At 34.8% G+C, this 20,634-nt stretch overlaps 1 protein-coding gene across 3 annotated transcripts in view; it reads right to left on the bottom strand.

Annotated features, from left to right (window-relative positions):
- Window positions 1-13,607: 13,607 nt before the first annotated feature.
- The window catches only part of LOC149786201 (lambda-crystallin-like), a 96,822-nt gene continuing 89,795 nt past the window's right edge, over window positions 13,608-20,634 (bottom strand). For all 3 annotated transcript variants that reach the window (XM_089976559.1, XM_089976558.1, XM_089976560.1), the window contains exons 5-6: window positions 17,715-17,820; window positions 13,608-15,932 (exon numbers count right to left, since the gene is read on the bottom strand). In XM_089976559.1, the coding sequence (XP_089832685.1) occupies window positions 15,691-15,932; window positions 17,715-17,820 (348 nt within the window). In that variant the 3' untranslated portion in view covers window positions 13,608-15,690. The remainder of the gene's footprint in view (window positions 15,933-17,714; window positions 17,821-20,634) is intronic.

Genomic DNA, 20,634 nt, shown 5'->3' with positions numbered 1-20,634 from the left:
TCAAATCCAGCTGCAAACTACAAACCATATTTACTTGCTTATTAGTCAAGTCCAACTGCAAACTGCATAGACCCAGATCTGCCATAACGTAATGCACTGGCAGATTTGGGTCTGTGCAGTTTGACAGGCATAATCAGAAGAACAAACAGCATAAACCTTGATCTGCAGGTGCATTATGATATGGCAGATTAGGATGCTTGTTGTTTGCAGTTTGAGTTGACTTGTAAGTGAGTAATGACAGTAAGTCTAAATCTGCCATTGTATAATGCACTGGCAGATCTGGATCTATGTAGCTAATTAGGATTGATCAGTATTGCAGTCAGCATAGATCCTGATCTGCTGGCACATTATGCAACATTGGAACACAGTATTTGTTATTTGCAGTTGAACCTGAACTATATATGAGTGTATACAATAATTATATCCTATTTTGTGATGTGCTTTTAAGTACAGCTGTGTAGGAAGATGTATAGAGTTTAGCACTGGACTTGCACTTAAGATGACATTATACACCAGTTAACCTGTGTTTGGAGTGCATGACCCTAGGTTTCAGGTGCAGTACTGGGTTGTACCTATTATTTGCTTTATTCTTGTACTGAAATGTCTGCCTTTTGCTTCAGAATGGTATAGTCCCAATGGGCCAGTTCATTTCTTGTAATAGTTTCATTGTGAAGATATAAGCTGCACTTTTACTGACTATTTATGGAAGTATAGGTACAGAAGTGTCAAGGATGCACAGGTAAATTGATGGGATAAGATTGATTTTAGACCAGGTAACTATCATTTTATCTTTGATAAAAGGTATTCTTTTATCATGTTAATTATGGAACTGAAAAATTGGTGTACACTATTTAATGTCAAAAGACAGTAAATTAATTAAGACTAAATTTACTATATTTTCTGATTTTTATTAAATAGTGGAAAGTTTGGCATTTATGGAAAAGAAATTTTGATAGCAAAAATATAATAACTGAATCATTACCAGCTGGGTCCATGTAATACTTAATAATTCGAATTTCAAACATTTATGTATGTTTAGATATTAAACTTTTATTCAAAACTTTGACAATTGAAAAATTGTCAGTTATTTAGATGTTTTATATAAAAAAATTCACATTTTTAATTCCTATATATTTAGACTCGTCTGCAGAAATCTTAATTTCCAAATTTTAAAAGTTTACAAATATATATATATATAGAGAGAGAGAGAGAGAATTATACACCAGACAGAATTAATATTTAATACAAATAATACTATCATACAGTTTAGAGAATTTTTAATTCTTATTCTGTGGAGATTTTAACTCAGGTCCATGGGTAAACACACCCATCGCCTGGCCTGCACACACGAGCCCATACTCCCTCCAGACTAAGCACACATCACCAAAAAAATGGTGCTACTGTATCAGTGTTATATGCACTCATGTGTAGCAGGCACACTTGCATGAGGACCAAGTAATTAATTCTCATCTAGCAACACAGCCATTCCGGATTCCTATGAAAGAAATCAAGATATATAGAATTATAGAGAAATAAAAATATAAACTAGACAAAACGGAAAGTGCTATCCCTGGTTTCTATAGAAGAATGCTTGATAATAGTAGGCGGAACTCATATTTAATACAAATAATACTATCGCACACCTGGGTTCAAATCTCTTTTGTAGGGTTTAATATCATTTTTGAGCACAAGATAGACTATACATGGTGGCCAGTATAACTGGTGGAGGAAGAAACCGGCAAAACCCCAGACCCATGAGAAGCTACTGGCATGCTTTCTCACATTTCTTTTACCACACATTGGCTGAATCCGAGACTCGAACCCACACAGACAGAAGTGAGATGGCAATGAGCTGTAATGGTGAGTGCTTTAGACCACTCGGCCACTTGAGGCTTTTGTTGGCAGTGTGATGTATATTTAATTTGGTTTTTTCATGATTAAATGTTATGTAGATCTATACTGAGTTTAGTACCAACTGACTAATGTCTTATTTTGTAAACAACATTACAATGCTAATATTTATCTATGATTTTCAATTATATTCTAAGATCATTATTACTTGGAGGTAAACATGTTTATCAGTACTGAGTTCAAGGTCTAGCTTTTAGAAATTAAGAATGTTCTAGAAGCAAGTTGTTTATGAATTTGATGGAAAATTCCATTTCTAAATGAACTAGGTACAGAAACTTTTGTTGTGTAATAAGTCAGGTGACTATATAAGTTTGAAGTAAACAGAAGTATTTATTCAAAATCTTAACATCAGTCTTAGTGGAATCAATTTAAGTTGTATTTCAGTTAATATCTGAGATTATTTATTTAAACTATTTATTGGAATTACAAAGCACTCATTAATAATTTCAGATTTGATCACTATTTTGGGATTATTGTGAATTCATTCATGGAAATTTTGGATTATATCACAGTTATATATCAAGACATAGCACATCACTAAATTTCAGGCCATTGGTACATCATCAGTACATTCAAGATTGGAATTAATTTGGAATACCACTGGAATTCATTAGAAATACTTTGTACTTTTGGATTTGTGATAGAACTTTTAGGAATATTTGGGATTTAATTCACAATACTTTAAGTTATTTTTAAATTTTCACTCTGAGGTCTAGGGAAATAATTTTTTTGTTGAATTTTACAAAAACTTATTGGTTTTTGCTCTTTTCTGTTACTTAGTATAGGACCATGGATAATAACAGTAGAGCACTGGACTCAAAATCCAAATGTCACAGGTTTGATATCTGTCCAGGCCAGCTTGGGTGGTTGCCTTTGTGTAACCTTGGAAATGCACTTAGCTACAGTCACCTTGGCAGGATATAACTAGTAATATTGTAAAAGTACTGTTAAAAACAAAGCAGCCAAACAAGTCAGGTTCAAGGTCAAAGGTCATGAGAAAATGTGTATACTGCACTTGTGCTATAAACTGGTTAAATCAAACATAAAAAAATAATTTTTGTTACCAAATGTATTTTGGAATTTCGGAGTCACCTTTTAGATGATTTCATTACTTGGCAATTAAACAAGATAAAATAACCTAGAAAATTCTTTTGGGCAGCACCACACACCCAGTTGAAATACAGAACTAAAAACCAAACTGAAAGTTGCAGCCTAGGACAACCTAATTAACTGACCAAACAAGTAATCAACTACGCATTCTGTATCATCATTAAGCATTCTGTGATGTTTAGCGAATTATATTTTGTGTGCTTGTCCATATTAAATTCCCCTAGAGTACAAACTTCCTTGACTTTTCACTAACTTTTAACTAAACATTCAGTTATGTATCATAAAATAATGAAAATAACAGGAGTTCTCTAGGCTTATATAAACTACAAAAAATTGAAACAAGGGTCATAACCTTGAAACTAAAACAGCCATAATCACTTATTGGTACACACATGTACTTAATGCTTCAACAATCTGCATCAAGTCTGGCCCTTATTTCAGTTTCCAAGACAATAACATTAGCAGTCGTGTAACTTGATATGTATGTATATAACAAATTTCATTTATTTATTCATACCCTTTAATTTTTCATAAGAATCCAGTTATCAATATAATAATTGTTTAATGTATCATAATTTTTCTTACATATCACTTTGTATTTTTAAAAAAATCCATTAAATTATTGGACATAAAATATCTACTAAAAAGATTTACGTTTTGCAAAGAGCTCAAAAATACGGTATTGCCATTTTGTTTTTACAAAAATTAATAATTAATTGTTGATGAGAAAATAAAATGATTGATGCATAAGGTCTCTTATTGGCATTACAATATATACTAGTGTTTATAAACAACTGGAATAAAACCTTCACAGAACATACCTTGGAATATTTTTGTTAATTAGTTCTCCTTATTAAGTTTGTTGTTGTTGTTGTTGTTGTAGTAGGGTTTAATGCCATTTTTCAGCACACAATAGGCTATACATGGCGGCCAGTATTAATGGTGGGGGAAGAACCCGGGGAAAACCCCAGAAAGAACCACCGACCCACGAGAAGCTACTGACAAGCTTTCTTACATACCCACATTAGCTGAATCTGAGACTCGAACCCACGCAGACAGAGGTGAGATGGCAGTGATCCATAACGGAGAGCGCTTTAGACCACTCGGGGCCCCTATTAAGTTTGTCACCTTAACAAAACACCATGTGCATTTTAAAATGAGTTCGGAAGCTCTTTGATGTTTTCTTATCCAACAAAAATTACATCTCAGTACATGCTAAAGTGAAGACCAGAGACCATTGGTCAAGTAGTCTTATTGATTCATTATAGCCATACAAACATAACATACAAAAACTGTCATTTTCTATTGTAAATTTGAAAGTCACGGACTCCGTTAAATCAATTTGGATATAAACATATAATATCTTTTAAGGGCTTGTACTGTTTTGACTTGGATATAATTAACATTTTATTACAAATCTATCCTATGATATACCCTTTTATTGTTATCTTTATTGGCGAGTTCGAATAACAAGTAATGCATATGATTGCTTGTCCTTACAACATCTGCTGTATGGACAATGACTTAAATAGCACATTGACAGATTTTCATTTCCCTAAAGAGAGCATCATTTCCCTACTGGCAGCCTTGCTGATTTGACCTCTTCTGTTGATTCTTGCCCTCTATCTGGTTTCAACTGGAATAACCAAAGCATTAAGCATTTTTAATTACAGTGGAACCCCGCTATAACGCGCCCCGCCATAACGCGAATTCGGATATAACGCGGTCGTAGCATGGCTCCCGAAATTTCGTATATTCATTCACACATGGAGAAAAAAAATTTGGAGAAAAGTAAAAAAAACAAAACAAGAAATTAACTTCATTTTGGGCATGAGATTAGTTGTGACTTTTAAAATAATATGATCGTGGCATGGTTCCTGAAATTTGAAATTCATTTACGTGTATTTTTATCGGACCGTGAAAATATTTGTTTAACGTACGAGAAATAGTGTGTAAAACGTTTATTATAATTTGGTGGAAGAATTCGTGTATGACTTTTAATAATAAACGATCGGAACTTAACAATTTATCCAGGTTCTTTAAGTGATTTTGGAGAAGTGATCGAGTATGAATTCTAAAATAATACGATATATATAACGTACGAGAAATAGTGTGTAAAACGCATGGCTTCTGAAATTTATCAATTTGAACAGGTTGTGGTGAAGCTCCGTATTCTACTCTAGAAGAGAAAACTGGTTTCATTAGGTTTTTGAATTGTTAAGCCGAAGTAAACATTATCGGAAGTGTTACTTATTACGGATCCATGAGTAAAGCCAGTAAATCGTCTTTGTGATTGTCTTCCATGAATTCTGTATACAGTCGTTGCTCAAACAATAGCCGACATGGGCTTCTTATTTAACTGCAATCACAGCCAAGCAGCAGACAAAGCTGTGGTTGATACAAGAGTCGCACAATTTAATAAACATCAAAGGACGAAAGCCGCCAACATGTATGCTGTGCTTGGCGGTGTGATCAAACAACAAACAGTTGAAAGTAAATAATATCCACTTTATTATCTGTAAATTAAAAGGGTATGAAATTGTACATCCATTCAGCTTAATTTTGTTTTATATAAAAAGTGATTCGTAACCATTGCAGGCCTTCATTACTTAGTTATCGAGCTTTATCTGTGTACGTTGTTTGCTTATATAAAAAAATATTTTACTGTTATGGAAAAGCAAGTTCAAAAACGCAAGTCGTTTTCTGCTAAAGAGAAACTGTATGCCCTAGATCAACTAAAGAAGGGCAAACAACAAACTCAGCTTGCCAGAGATCTAGGAATCAGCGAGTCCACTTTGCGAGGGTGGAAAACAGATGAAGGAAAGCTCCGTAGTCTACCCAACATTCTTGAAGAGGAAACTGGTTTACAGCGTAAAAGGGTTAAGTTAGCTAATGACAATGTCCTAGATTCAGCTTTGTACCAATGGTTTGTACAAGCTCGCTCAGAAGGTGTTCCAATTTCTGGCCCAATTCTGAAAGCCCAAGCAGAGAAATTTGATCGCCGTATCAATGGAGATGATTCCAAATTTAAGGCGAGTAATGGCTGGCTAGACAGATTCAAGAAAAGGCATGCTATCAGCCAAGTTCTTGTGTCTGGGGAAATCCGCTCCGCTGACAAAGAGGCTGCCAATTCCTACCCGATTGGGCTTAAAAAGTTGCTGGAGGACGGTTGCTACACAGCCAACCAAGTTTACAACTGCGATGAGACTGGTTTATGTTATAAAATGTTACCCGATCGCACCCTTGCAACCAAGACTGACAGTCACAAACGAGAAGGTTTCAAGAAGAGGAAGGACACAGTGACTCTCTTATTTTGTGTTAACAAGTCTGGCAGCCACAAAGTCAGACCTCTGATGATTGGAAAATCGAAAGCTCCCAGATGTTTTCATCATGTAAATATGAAGGCACTTCCATTTCAGTACACTAACAGCAAGAATGCTTTGATGAATAGCTCCATATTTGACAACTGGTTTCACAAAACATTCGTTCCAGATGTTCGGGCTCATTTACGAAAACTCAAGCTGGAGGAAAAAGCTCTCCTCCTGCTGGATAATTGCCCTGCCCACCCCCCAGCGGAAATTCTTGTCAGCAGTGATGGCAAAATCAAAGTTTCGTACCTCCCGAAAAACACTATGTCAGAAATCCAGCCACTTGACCAAGGCATAATTTCCGTATTTAAAGAAAGAAGTATGTCACCTTGGAGGTAAAGCCTGGGATGCTATCACTGCACGCTGCATTGAACGATGCTGGATAAAGGGTCTTGGGCCAGCTTTTACGCCCTCGACACAAAATGATAGTGACGATGAGCTTGAATTTACAGGATTCACTGAAGACGACGTACATTTAGCAGAAGAAGCACTCAAAAAATACGAGCACAGTCATCATGATATCCTTAACTGGTATTCAGTAGATGACATCTGCCCTATATATGAACACATATCAGATGACGAAATTGTTACAGATGTCAGCAGGAAGAATGAAGCTGCACAATCAGAACCTGAAACCAGTGACGATAATGATAACGATGACGATGGCACCCCAACTCCCCCACCAAAAGTATCTGAAGCAGTAGTACATTTAGAAGCAAGTTTAAGGTGGCTGGAAACACAAGATGTTGACAGCGTCAAAGTCCTTCATTTAAGAAACATTCTTGACTTTGCTAGAACCCAACAGTTCGCGGCAAAGAAGCAAACGTCATTGGATATATTTTTCAAGAAATGATGAAATTTAAATTTGGAACCACAATGACTTTGCACTTTGCGCAACGATTAATTTAGCAGTTTTCACATGTTTCTTTTGATGTTCACAAAATCTGAAATAAAAGTTATTTGCACGCTGAAATCATGCGTTGATTGTTAATTATTCTTGCAGTTGTCGCATATGATAAAATTTTAGCGGTATGAAATTTGTACAGACACCGTATGTAGACCCGGGAATAGCTGCATGCAATGACCGTACGATATCAGACAGCAAGTAAATGGTTTCAATATTTTGTTCATCCTATATTTTACACGACGAATTCAGACTATTACAAAATTATTGAATATTTTAAATCTGTACGATTTTCAATGAAATTACATCCATTATGGATGAACTGCATGCCACGACGGCACGGTAGCATACGGTGTTGATACACTTTTCATGATATAGCAATAGTCTGGTATTATCGGTCAATCTGTATTATCGTTCAAACAAATAAAAATTAGTAAATGTTTTTAATGCACAGTAATAACCTATAAATATATTAGCCATCGATTATTTTGAATATATCTTAATTAATGCATTCCAGTTAATATTCATCTGATGATAAGCCGACTTTTGATCATTGTACATGTATACACGTATATGTTCTCGGAAAAAAAGTTAAATATTGTAAAACCCCGCATTAACGCGACCCCGCTTTTAACGCGATCCGATTTTATGGACCCCGATCATCGCATTATAGCGGGGTTCCACTGTACTGTGTAAAAAACACTGCATAGACATGTGGTTGTTGTGACAATGTATATCGTAATTAAAACAAGAAAGTTGATGTTGTAGGGTTTAATGCCATTTTTCAGCACACGATAGGCTATACATGGTGGCCAGTATTAATGGTGGAGGAAGAACCCGGGAAAACCCCGGAAAGAACCAGCGACCCACGAGAAGCTACTGGCAAGCTTTCTCACATACCCACATTAGCCGAATCCGAGACTCGAACCCACACAGACAGAGGTGAGATGGCAGAATTGTTGATTTAGCTGTGTTAATTGATAATGGAATATAGTAGGGTGATAACACATGAGCATTATCACAATCATCAGGTAACTGAAAATATGATCTTTTTTCTTTTTGCAAAAGCTACAAATAAAAACCACCCTGAATAAATACAGTCTTGTACACTGACAAACTTTTGTTTCATCTCTCTTGCACACAAACACACACAATCATTAACTAGAACATGATGTCAAATTCTTTATTTTTTATTGCAATTTGATAATGAGGTTATTGTTGCTGCAAAAATACAAGTCGTACTTAATTTCTTGACAATGTGGATCGTTGAGTACAATTAACCAATAAATAATACCTATAATACATGATCCAATCATCTTAACCATTTTGCCAACATTACACAACATAACAGCTACATATGCTCTAAATGCAGATGAGCTTGCACACTGAGACATAATCCTCTCTCTCTTTAGACGAACAAGTAGGTCTCTGCTTTTTTTTTCTGACAGCGGAGACCTACTTGTTGGTGTATCTCTCTCTCTCATTCACTAATAACAACTAAACTCTTTTTGAGTACTTTTATTGTTATTGTAATTAGATTCTTGAATTGAGAGCAGAAAGAGACAGAAAATATACATTTACTTTAATGTCTGTACCGTTAGGTTGTCGAGTAGCACGTGTCTCATAGAACTTGTTGGGTACAATCCCTTTATTTTTCATATAAGGTCAGTACCACAAAATGATAATTATTTATTTTACATATAATGTTTTGTACACTGAAATCAATTAGTTTTTCATGTACAAAAAATTGCATGAAATACGGCAATATGGAAAATTACAGAGATCAAAACTATGTCACTGTGTTCCGTATTTCTCACTCCAGTACTCAGTGTAAAGTTTTATATCTAACTCAGTATCTCCAACATCACTGCCTACAGAGCTTTGTAATTTGATATGTATAAGACTCATGAGGACCACGTCTGTTAAACTGTATATAAATGTATATTGCATACATACATATATACATACACACACATATGCATACACACACACACACACACACACACACACACACACACACACATATATATATATATATATATATATATATATATATATATATATATATATATATATATATATATATATATACAGTACATACATACATATTAACATACAGACCACTACAAAATATTGTGCTTATGTGCTGTTAAATCATAGACATACATATATACCACCACACATTAATGTGCCAATGTGCTGTTATCCTTTATGCACTCTACACAAAAATTGTGCTGACATGCTGCTAAACTATACATATACAATACCACAACGCAGACATGTAGCATGATGTCCCACCCAGTCATATTATCCTGACACCAGGCCAACTAGTCCTAACGCTAACCTCTTAATGCTGAGTGCCAAGTGAGCCAGCTGTTAGTGCCATTTTTGTAAGTCTTTGGTATGATTTGGCCGGGGATCAAACCCATGACCTCCTGCATCCAAGGTGGACACTCTAACCACTAGGCGCAGTCCCACTACACAGTAATGTGCTGACATGCTGCTAAACAATACAGATGCTTGCGACTTGTCAAACTGCTGCAAAATCATACATATCCCTACACAGTATTGTATTGTTAAACCCTTTACACACACACAAATAACCATACATACATATGTACAGCCTTACACAAAACCATACATACTTACAACTATATGTATAGCCATACATACATATATACATGCACACAACCATACGTACATACAACCATACATACATACAACCAACCACACAACCATATATACATACAACCATACATGCATAGGGACCATTGATTTCTTTATGATTACAGTGACAAGAATGAATACCCTGGATACTCAGAATACCTAGGATTTAGATAGTGATACACTGTGAGCTCCTCAATTAGAATGCTGTTTTCTTGCAGAAATAAGAGAAGAATATGGCAAATTAGACAAACAGTCATTCAAGCGAGAGATATAAAGTAGTCTTGACATAATATTCCTTTGCCACATTCGTAGTTCTTTCCACGATATTGGTAGGCTCAGTTATTCAAGTTATCCTTCTGGCTGACTGGTGGAGAGGACATTGTGTTCTGATAGTGCTCTAGTGAAAGAAAAAATAGCAGATGACATATATGCAATATTTCATTTTCTGGAGGGTGATGGTAAGACTAGCAAAGTAAATGCATGTATGTCTAGGCGTGGAAAAAGCAAGCCGAGTAGCACAGATAGTTTCAGTTGCTTAAAGAATCTGCAAGAAACTGGTCAGTCGAGTGACACAGATCAATCAAGAGGTAATGCATCAATAGGTGATTGTGGAATTAATAGTCGAGATGAGAGAGTTGAAACCAGCATTCCGATATTGCAGTATGAACAATTTATTGATCTGAAACAATTTGTAAAAGATAAACTACACGTCAATTGTGCAATTATTATGGAAGAAAAGAAGAGAAGGACATCGTTTGTTTGGATCAGATGATACAAAGTAAGGATGAGAAAATTAAAAGACTCAAATTGAGCACTGACAAGGCAAGGGAGTCGGAATTGCATTTGGAATCTGACTACATGCAATAGCAGATGTAATGGCAAGGCAATGGTAGTTGAAAAGCTACAAGCTGTAAACAAGAAACAAATTGAGACAGTAAGTGCACAGATTTGTGAAATTCAGTTCCAACTTACAAACTTTATACAGTTGTCTTGCTCTTATGCAAATATGACCAGATCTTCTTGCCCAGTTTCAGACACATCAAGTATACCTAATACAGTTCCAAACAAAAGTGTGTTGATAGCTGTCGCCTAGACTCTCGCAACAGGATTTTGTCAGGTCAACAAGAATATAGAAATACTGGCCTAAGCAAATCAAGGCTACCAACAGATGGGATTCGTACTGTAGGTCTGATGCAATCTTGGGTAGCACAAACCCCAAACAGTACAGCACCTACTGTAAGATGTCAAGCAGACAAAGGAAGAACATATCAAAAGAAAATTGTTGAGAAAGAAAATCAAACTAATCAAAATCAAATTTCAAATACTAGAAATTCTCCACTGAAAGAATTGACATGAATGCTATGAATACTAATTCGAAACCAATCCAGGTATGAATCAGCAATATGACTTTCAGTGGAGTGAAGAGGAGCACGAAAACAAAATCTTTGTTGCTATCTCGAATTAAAGCAGACTATGGCCCAGAAGAGCTAAATCATGTAACACTCGGACATGCGTACAATCGAGGAATAAAAAAACATCACAAATATTAGGATTCTTAAAAAGTGGTTAAATATAAATGGAGAAACTTATACCATTCGTGTTACTGTTCTGGAAAATCTGCTTACCAAAACTTTACAGCAGGGGTTTTGGCCTGAATTTGTATTAGCCAGAGAATGGTACAATAGATTAATGATCCCATGTCCCTAAATTGCATGTGAAGAAGCTTTTGTTTACTTTTTGAATGACTACTCTAAACATAATGACTTGGAATGCGAAAGGCATTATGACAGGAATGCCCAATCTTTGTTCATTACTTCATAAGGCGGATAGTGTATGCATACAAAAGCATTGGCTACATCCAAAGCAACTGCAATTTTTTCAAGGCATTGACAGGGAATTTATTGCTTTTTTGAGACCGGATAACAGAATTCATACATCTCCATGAGAAAGAAAACATCCCTCCGGATTTGGCAAAATGCTTCTTCAGAACAGCAGGAGCGGTACAGAAGTAAAACCAACGAGCACTTAAATTCAGTGGAGCTAGTTTTACACAACACTGCAGATGTACAAAACACCCTTGTTACTGTTGCGATTATTTTACACAAATACAGCTGACAAAAATCTTCCAAAGAAAACCTTCCTGCCTCACCTAAACCCATACTGGAAATTTACCAAGGTGGCTGAACTACATAAAGAGAAGAGAGAAAAACAGGCATTATGGATAAGAGATGAATGGCCATGTGGTATACAATTTAAAATGTATGCAGAATATAAAAATGTGAAAAGAAAACTCAGAAACTATTAAACAATGCAAACGACCAGTACAAACAGGAAGAATTCGATGAGCTAGAAAAAGCTGCAGAACTGGATGTAGGGAAATTCTACAGAATAGTAAGACTTCATAAAAAGGGACAGAGACAAGATATTTCTGAACTAAAAGTGGAAGGAGAAATAATATGGGACCCTCATTTGTTTCGAAATGTGTGGTGCCACCATTTTAAAACTTTAGGAACTGAAACAACAGATATTCAATTTAACAAATCCTTTGCAGCTGAAATTAGAAACACCATGAAGAATATTGTGGATTCAAATATTGAAGATGGAGCAGATAAGGATATGTGTGAAACCATATTACTGAATGACAATGAAGAGGCTGTAAGAGAGTTGAAGAAAATTAAATCATGTGGACATTATAAAATATATGCAGAGCATTTAATTTTTGCCTGTCAATCGATCAGTTCTACTTTGTGCAAAGTGTACAATCGCATAATCTCCTTGGAAACGTATCCTGACTACTTCAAAACTGTAAATGTTATACCTATCTTCAAAGGTCAGAAAAAAGACAGGCTAGATATGAAGTACTATCTCAATCATTTCAGTTTTTCAAAAAGTATTTGAAAAAATATTGTTGAAGAGGCTAACTTTTTTTAGTGAAAGGATCAATTTCCCTCATCAATTACAATAGGGATTTTGAAGTGAATGCAGTGGCATCACTGCAGCGTTTATTATAAAAGAGGGAATAGCCTATTATTAAGAAGGTCACTCAAAAGTTTATGCTGCATTCCTGAACAATGCGAAGGCCTTTAATACAGTATGGAATGATGGCCTCTTTTATCAGCTATTCTCTCGATATATTACATGTTTAGTGTGCTATAAATCCATTATTGTCAAGCTATGTTCCTATCTCTATTGTGTAATAATAAAAAATTAACTGAATGAAATCTCTTCTGAACAGGAAATAAAATCAGTCATACACACATATATACAACCATATATACATACAACCATACATACATACATATGTAGAACCTCACATACATACATACACACAATTATATATACATACAACCATACATATGTACAACATACATACATAATACAATCATACATACACACAACCATACAAACATACATACATACCACTACACAGCACTGTGCTGATGTGCTACTAAACCCAATTTATACATACTACACAATTTAGACAAATTAAGTTTTGAAATTTGGATATACAGCCACTGATGGTTTTCTTTTGTACATTTGGACAAAGAATTCAATATTATCACTGATACACAAAACATTCTGTTTGCACAAAGTGAACTTTTGTTTGATAAAAATTTAAATTAAATTCACGATACAGAAAAAAGAAATAGTAACAGCCTATTAAGTTTATTGCTTTTGTTAAAAATATTACATGTATATTCAAACATAATTTATGAAAATAGATGATGACTGTGCAAATGCTACATCTAATAATAATAATGATAATGGAATCCATAAAATTACCATGTATACTTGTATATAATACAAGTCCAAATGCAAACTGCAGAGACCCAGATCTGCTATCAGTTTCTTAGGAGCAATTATTAGAACAAATGACATGAACCCTGATCTGCTGGCACATTATATGACAGCAACTCTGGGTCTATGTTAATTCAAGTTGGGCTTAACTTATAAGTAACTATATATGACACGTAATCCATATGAATCAATCAAGTTTATATACAATATTACAGAATCAGTCATGTGATTTGATATAAATCAATAAATTTAATTATAAATGGAATCAATCAAGTTTATTTGTAAAACAGTTATCTGGAGATCACTGTATATCAAATGGAAAGTTAAAAAATTATACTTTTGTCTAGAATTGTTCAAAAGTATAATTTTAATTACTACAATACAATCCAATTAAATTATATACTGATCCAACCAGCACTAATCCAAGGCTTATTTTGCACAGACAAGTGACAAAAGTGATCAAACACTTTTTAACAGAAAGTTAACCAAAACAAATATTATTACCAGCCTTGAATGAATCCTGGTGTATAAAAAATCAGTTTCATTCAACTATGTAATGAAGTTGTCGTTGTTGTTTAATGCCATTTTTCAGCATTAATGGTAGAGGAAGAACTCGGGGAAAACCCCAAAAAGAACCACCAACCCACAAGAAGCTACTGGCAAGCTTTCTCATGTACCCACATTGGCTGAATCCGAGACTCGAACCCATGCAGACAGAGGTGAGATGGCAGTGACCCTTAATGAAGAGCGCTTCAGACCACTTGGGGCCCCCAACTATGTAATAATAGGAAACAAAAATAAACAGTGTTCCGAGCTTCTTCTTCTCAAAATAAAGCTTAAAACAATGACTGGTGTCCTCATATTGCATAAGATATAACCTGGTCTGTTTACATAAATATAAATTATGAAGCCAGTTTATTCAAGGCAACTCACTGGGAGTTTTGGTACTTTGCATCTAGAGCATGCATGGGTAAAGGAAATGCAAAGAAAATCAAAATATTGTAATCAAGGATAATGGGGCTACCAATATTAGCTTAACCAATGCCATAATTATTAATCTATGACAATATGCATAATTTTACAAAGAAACTACATGCATCGTTAGGATTATCCATGATTAACACCATCTAGGTTTTATAGTGAACTGCTGTGTTCAGCAGGCCAAGTCAAGAAAAACTAGCAATTCTGTGAATTTGAGATCCTCACCACAGAGCACTACTTTACATAAAATCTTAGAACAGCATTGTCCAAGCAGACAACCCTGAGTTATTTGGCTTTCTACAGCCTCCGAGTTGATGATATTTAATGACTTTTTAAGGAGTTTATAAAGACTTCCAAAAGGTTTCAAGGCTTATTGATTCTTATGGAAATATAAATATTTTCCAAATGCTTCTTTATATATTATGTTATAAATAACTATAAAAGTATTAGTAAAACACAGAAGTAGCATGCCTCTACTACAAAGGGACACAACTCCATCTAGTAACAACCCTTGTCCAGTGCCATTTGATCCACTCAATTTTATAGATTTATTTAATTATTAATTCATTATATTTCCAAAATATTTAATATTTCATTCAGTTTTAAAAATCTGTATTCTATTAGATAAATTCAAGAATTGTGAAGGGAAAATTCAAGGAGTTTTTTAAACCAAGTTATGGACTTTTGAAGATAAAACCAACTTTTCAATAAACAAGTTTTCATAGGCAATGCCTCAAACTGAAGGTTTTTTAAAAAGTTGTATAAACAATGCTTTGTAATTATTATATTATTTTTACACATTCAAATAGCTTTTCTGTCAGTGTCAACTGTTTGATGGTATTAGGAGAAACATTAAATCGTTATTTTAAAGATTTTGAGATATTGTGAAATTTAGTATTATATATGGATGATGACAGCAAACTATTCTTTCTAAAGTTCTCTGTATTGTAATTATTGCTGCTGAGGTTCCTCCTCCGCATCTTTCATCTCCCTTTTCAACTTTGCAAGTGCTGCCAGTCGACTATCTCGCCAATGTCGTCGTACTTGTAGTTTGTCAACAGGAAGTGACTTAGAAAACTCCTCCTCAATCATTTTGGCGGTCTCAGTATCATACATGACTGGTACAGGTTTAAATGTTTCTTTCTGAACATTGTAGGCACCATGAGCATACCTCTCACAATAATCAGTGATACCTGAAAAAAAGGAAAAGAAATTTTTAAAATGTGAATGGTCAACTGTGAACTTTTATTTTACTTGTACATGCAAAATCAAAAAGCAAATCAATCTATTGACTATTAAGACTGACTGCAGACAATGAAGCTATTAATGGAAGTCCTGGTGGACATAAGACAGTTTTTGTTTCTAATAAAACTTTCAGAAGTCAAGTAAAAGAGCTTTACATCAGTTTTTTTCCTAATCTTAACGTCAACATGCTGGTTACCATGTTTAACTTTATTTAATTAATAACTGAAAAACACATTCAATTGTTAAGTGAAAAATTTCAAAATTTATATGATCTTGTAGTCTGAATAGCCATGTGTGGGAATGCATCACTAAGCTGGGATGCAAAATGCAACTACAAGCCATAGAGAGGAAGGGTAAAATTTACTTTTGCCTATCAGATCAGTTTACCCTTTCCCAGCTCCATCAGAAGTCCAAAAGCAGTCTGTCTGTAGTTTTTGACAGCTGTCAGTAGTATAGCTGTAAAACTAGCAGTTCAACAACAAAAAAACTTCATCCAGATATACACTTATCTTTATTGAAAACAACAAAATAATATATTCCTTTTACCAAGGAAAGAAATGGCTCTTCCTAAATGAAAATAATATGTTCCTTTTACCAAAGAAAGAAGCGGCTCTTCCTAAAACCTGTATCACTACTTTACTTTATCAAACTATATTCTCAGTAGTTTACTTCCCTGCTGCAATTTTGCTATCTGGAAACATTATCTTTAAATCTCAGTTTAATTAATCAGCCATTTTCAAAGGCAAATTTAACTCAGCCAAACACTGACTTATCATCATTTCAGCACTGATAATGTGCATTTCCTCACTGTTCAACACTGTGCTTTACAGAATGAGAACAAACTTATTTGAATCTTTTATTCCAGCCCATTCCTTGTGGGATTAGCACTCAACATGTCTTTATACATCACTTCCATCAAAATGTGCTACAGAAAAAACCCTTTTCACACAAACAAAAGAGAACATAATGAACTCCTTTGTTAAACAATTCTATAAATGGCCAAATATCCATATAAATCATTAAAACGTCTGGCAAGCATTTGGCTTTTCGACTTTTTTCAATTTTCTTTTCCTACAGCGCTGGTCTGCCATTAAAAACAACTGCCAACTCCAATCGCTCCCTTCGATGCCTGCAGATGGTTTACCAATTTGCACAGAAACCATTGAATAAGCACTTCCTTGACACTGATCAAATAATCTTTTTAAAGAAAAGAAATTTTAGAAGTAGTACAAAACATTAAGATATCATTTTTGCCAATCTGGCCATTTTCCGTAGTCTTACCAAGGCGATCCTTAGTGAGTATTTTTGGGTTTCATTCATACATAATACGGAAAATCCATACAGGTAAATAGGTTTGGCACATGCAAAATTTCTTTCCCAAATAGAAATAGATGGGTAAATGCATTGATGACAAAGAAACTGAAATATTTCTTATAAAGAAGACCTAATGCAATAATTAACAACACAGACAGTGTTGCATAAACATTGAGATTTATCACAGGCAATTAACAAGAAGCATAGACATCACAGGCAAATAATAATGAACACTGACATTATCACAAACAAGTAACAATGCAAATAACAATAAATATTGACACTGTCACAGGCAATCAACAAAACACATTGCTGCAGGCAGCTGACAATAAATATCGACATTGTTACAGTCAAGCTAAATACAGACATTGTCAGTCAAGCTAAATACAGATGTTGTCACAGTCAAGCCTACGTGCCATTAGCATTCAAGTGCATGGTTTCCAGGGGCCCTATGAAAGCATATCTCAAACCCAGACCATCATGGCACACTTTGTCAATATCCTCTGCACTCAGCAAACCAGTCTGCAATAAAAATGATTACATAATTGGTGTATATAATCTGCACTAAGAAAAGTAGTTTAAAAACCAAATCATAATTTCTAGTATTTTGTGTTTGTCAGCTACCTTTCAGATTTAGGACACAAAATCCAATTAAGTCACAGAGAAGTAAAATTTTGATCGAGTCCTTGGTAACAAAAACATTTTCACGTTGAACATTTAAGTGATATCTGGCCTAAAAGCAGATAGTTCATGATGATGATTTCCAGAATCACACAATTATAACTGAGTTAAGTATAACAAATATGTCTTTTATCTGTACAATTAAGCTTTTACAATACAAAAGTTCTCACCAAATCAATATATAGTCCACAAAGTATAGGCGTGATATTGGTGCCACATGACCAGCAGTGTTTATAAGTTAGGCCAGATATTGCATTTACCTTTGCATTTCTGTTGCATGCACAGTTATGAGATTTTATTAGTACTGTACATTCATCCCTATAAATAAGACTCAACATAAATTACTAAGACACTAACTTAAAGATACTTTCTGGGCAATTAAGATGCCTGTTGACTAAGTTACATACTTACAGACTAAGTAAGACATTTACTAAGAACACTTATTGACCAAATAAGACTCTTACTGATGGATTAAGACATTAATGACCAAGTAAGATACTTATTGACCAAATAAAGCACTTAATGACTGAACAAGACATGTATTGACCAAATAAAGCACTTAATGACTGAACAAGACATGTATTGACCAAATAAAGCACTTAATGACTAATTAAGACACTTATTGGGCACTAAATGACTGAATAAGACACTTAATGTCTGAATAAGACACTTAATGTCTGAATAAGACACTTAATGTCTGAATAAGACATGCATTGACTGATTAAGACATGTATTGACCAAATAAAGCACTTAATGACTGATTAAGACACTTATTGGGCACTAAATGACTGAATAAGACACTTAATGTCTGAATAAGACATGTATTGACTGAATAAGACATGTATTGACTGAACAAGACTCTTACTGATGGATTAAGACATTAAAGAGCAAGTAAGACACTTACTGACCAAATAAAGCACTTAATAACTGAATAAGACATGTATTGACCAAATAAAGCACTTAATGACTGATTAAGACACTTATTGGGCACTTAATGACTGAAAAAAGACACTTATTGACTGAATAAGACACATAATGACTGAATAAGACACTTATTAACTGAATAATACACTTAATGACTGAATAAGGCACATATTGACTGAATAAGACACTCGTTGACTGAAAAAGACACTTAATGACTAAATCACTTATTCACCAATCAAGGCACTTATTGATTGAATAAGGTGCTTAGTGACTGAATATGATATGTATTGACCAAATAGGGCACTTAATAACTGAATAAGGCACTATTGACTGAATAGAGCACTTAATGAATGAATAAGACATATATTGCCCAAATAAGGCACTTAATTGACTGAATAAGACACTTATTGATTAAAATAAGTCACTTAATGATTGAATAATAATAATAATAATAATGAGGACTTTGTATAGTGCCTAATATGTAGAAGCTCTAAGCACTTTACAGCATTAGACAACACCTGTAAGATAAAAAATAATGATATGATTACAAAAACAAACACCATGAAATTAGAAAGCATTAAAAAACATGCTGAGAATATTTCAGGTAGGAAACATTATTAGGTCTTTAAGTTTGTTCTTGCTGTCGAAATAAGTGAGTTTTGAAAGCCCTCTTGAATGTGATCACTGTGTCTTTGTGTCTAAGTTCAGTGGGCAATTCATTCCATGTTTCTGGGCCCTGGCATGCAAAAGAACGCTGTCCATATGACTTTGTTTTCAGAGTGGGAATAATGAGTATACGATTGTCCGAAGAGGAGCATAGGTATCTTGCTGGTGTGTACACATGGGTGAGGTCGGATAGGTATGTTGGACTACAGTCTGACAGTGAAACATAGCACAGAGAACAATAAGACACTTACTGACCAAGACATTTACTGACTGAATAAGGCACTTGTTCATGAATTAAGATCCTTAGTGACAAACATTTACTGACCAACTAAGACACTTACTGACCGAGTAAGATATTTGCTGATGGAGTAGGACACCAAGACACTTATTATGGAGTAGGATGCTAAATGAGCAAGACATTTGCTGATGGAGTAGAACACTAAGTAAGACACTTGATGATGGATTAGGACACTGAGTAAGATGCTTGCTGATGAATTAGGACACTGAGTAAGACACTTGCTGATGGATTAGAACACTGAGTAAGACACTTGCTGATGGAGTAGAACACTGAGTAAGACACTTGCTGATGAATTAGGACACTGAGTAAGACACTTGCTGATGGAGTAGGACACTGAGTAAGACACTTGCTGATGAATTAGGACACTGAGTAAGACACTTGCTGATGAATTAGGACACTGAGTAAGACACTTGCTGATGGAGTAGAACACTGAGTAAGACACTTGCTGATGAATTAGGACACTGAGTAAGACACTTGCTGATGGAGTAGGACACTGAGTAAGACACTTGCTGATGGAGTAGGACACTGAGTAAGACACTTGCTGATGGAGTAGAACACTGAGTAAGACACTTGCTGATGAATTAGGACAATGAGTAAGACACTTGCTGATGGAGTAGGACACTGAGTAAGACACTTGCTGATGGAGTAGGACACTGAGTAAGCACTTGCTGATGGAGTAGGACACTGAATAAGACACTTGCTGATGAATTAGGACACTGAGTAAGACATTTGCTGATGGAGTAGGACACTGGGTAAGACGTTGATGG

This window comes from Sinohyriopsis cumingii, chromosome 12, assembly GCF_028554795.1.
Source record: "Sinohyriopsis cumingii isolate HCF-2022 chromosome 12, ASM2855479v2, whole genome shotgun sequence".
NCBI lineage: Eukaryota > Metazoa > Mollusca > Bivalvia > Unionida > Unionidae > Sinohyriopsis > Sinohyriopsis cumingii.
Note: the sequence above shows the minus strand (reverse complement) of the source record. Positions and strands in the feature narration are given on the sequence as shown.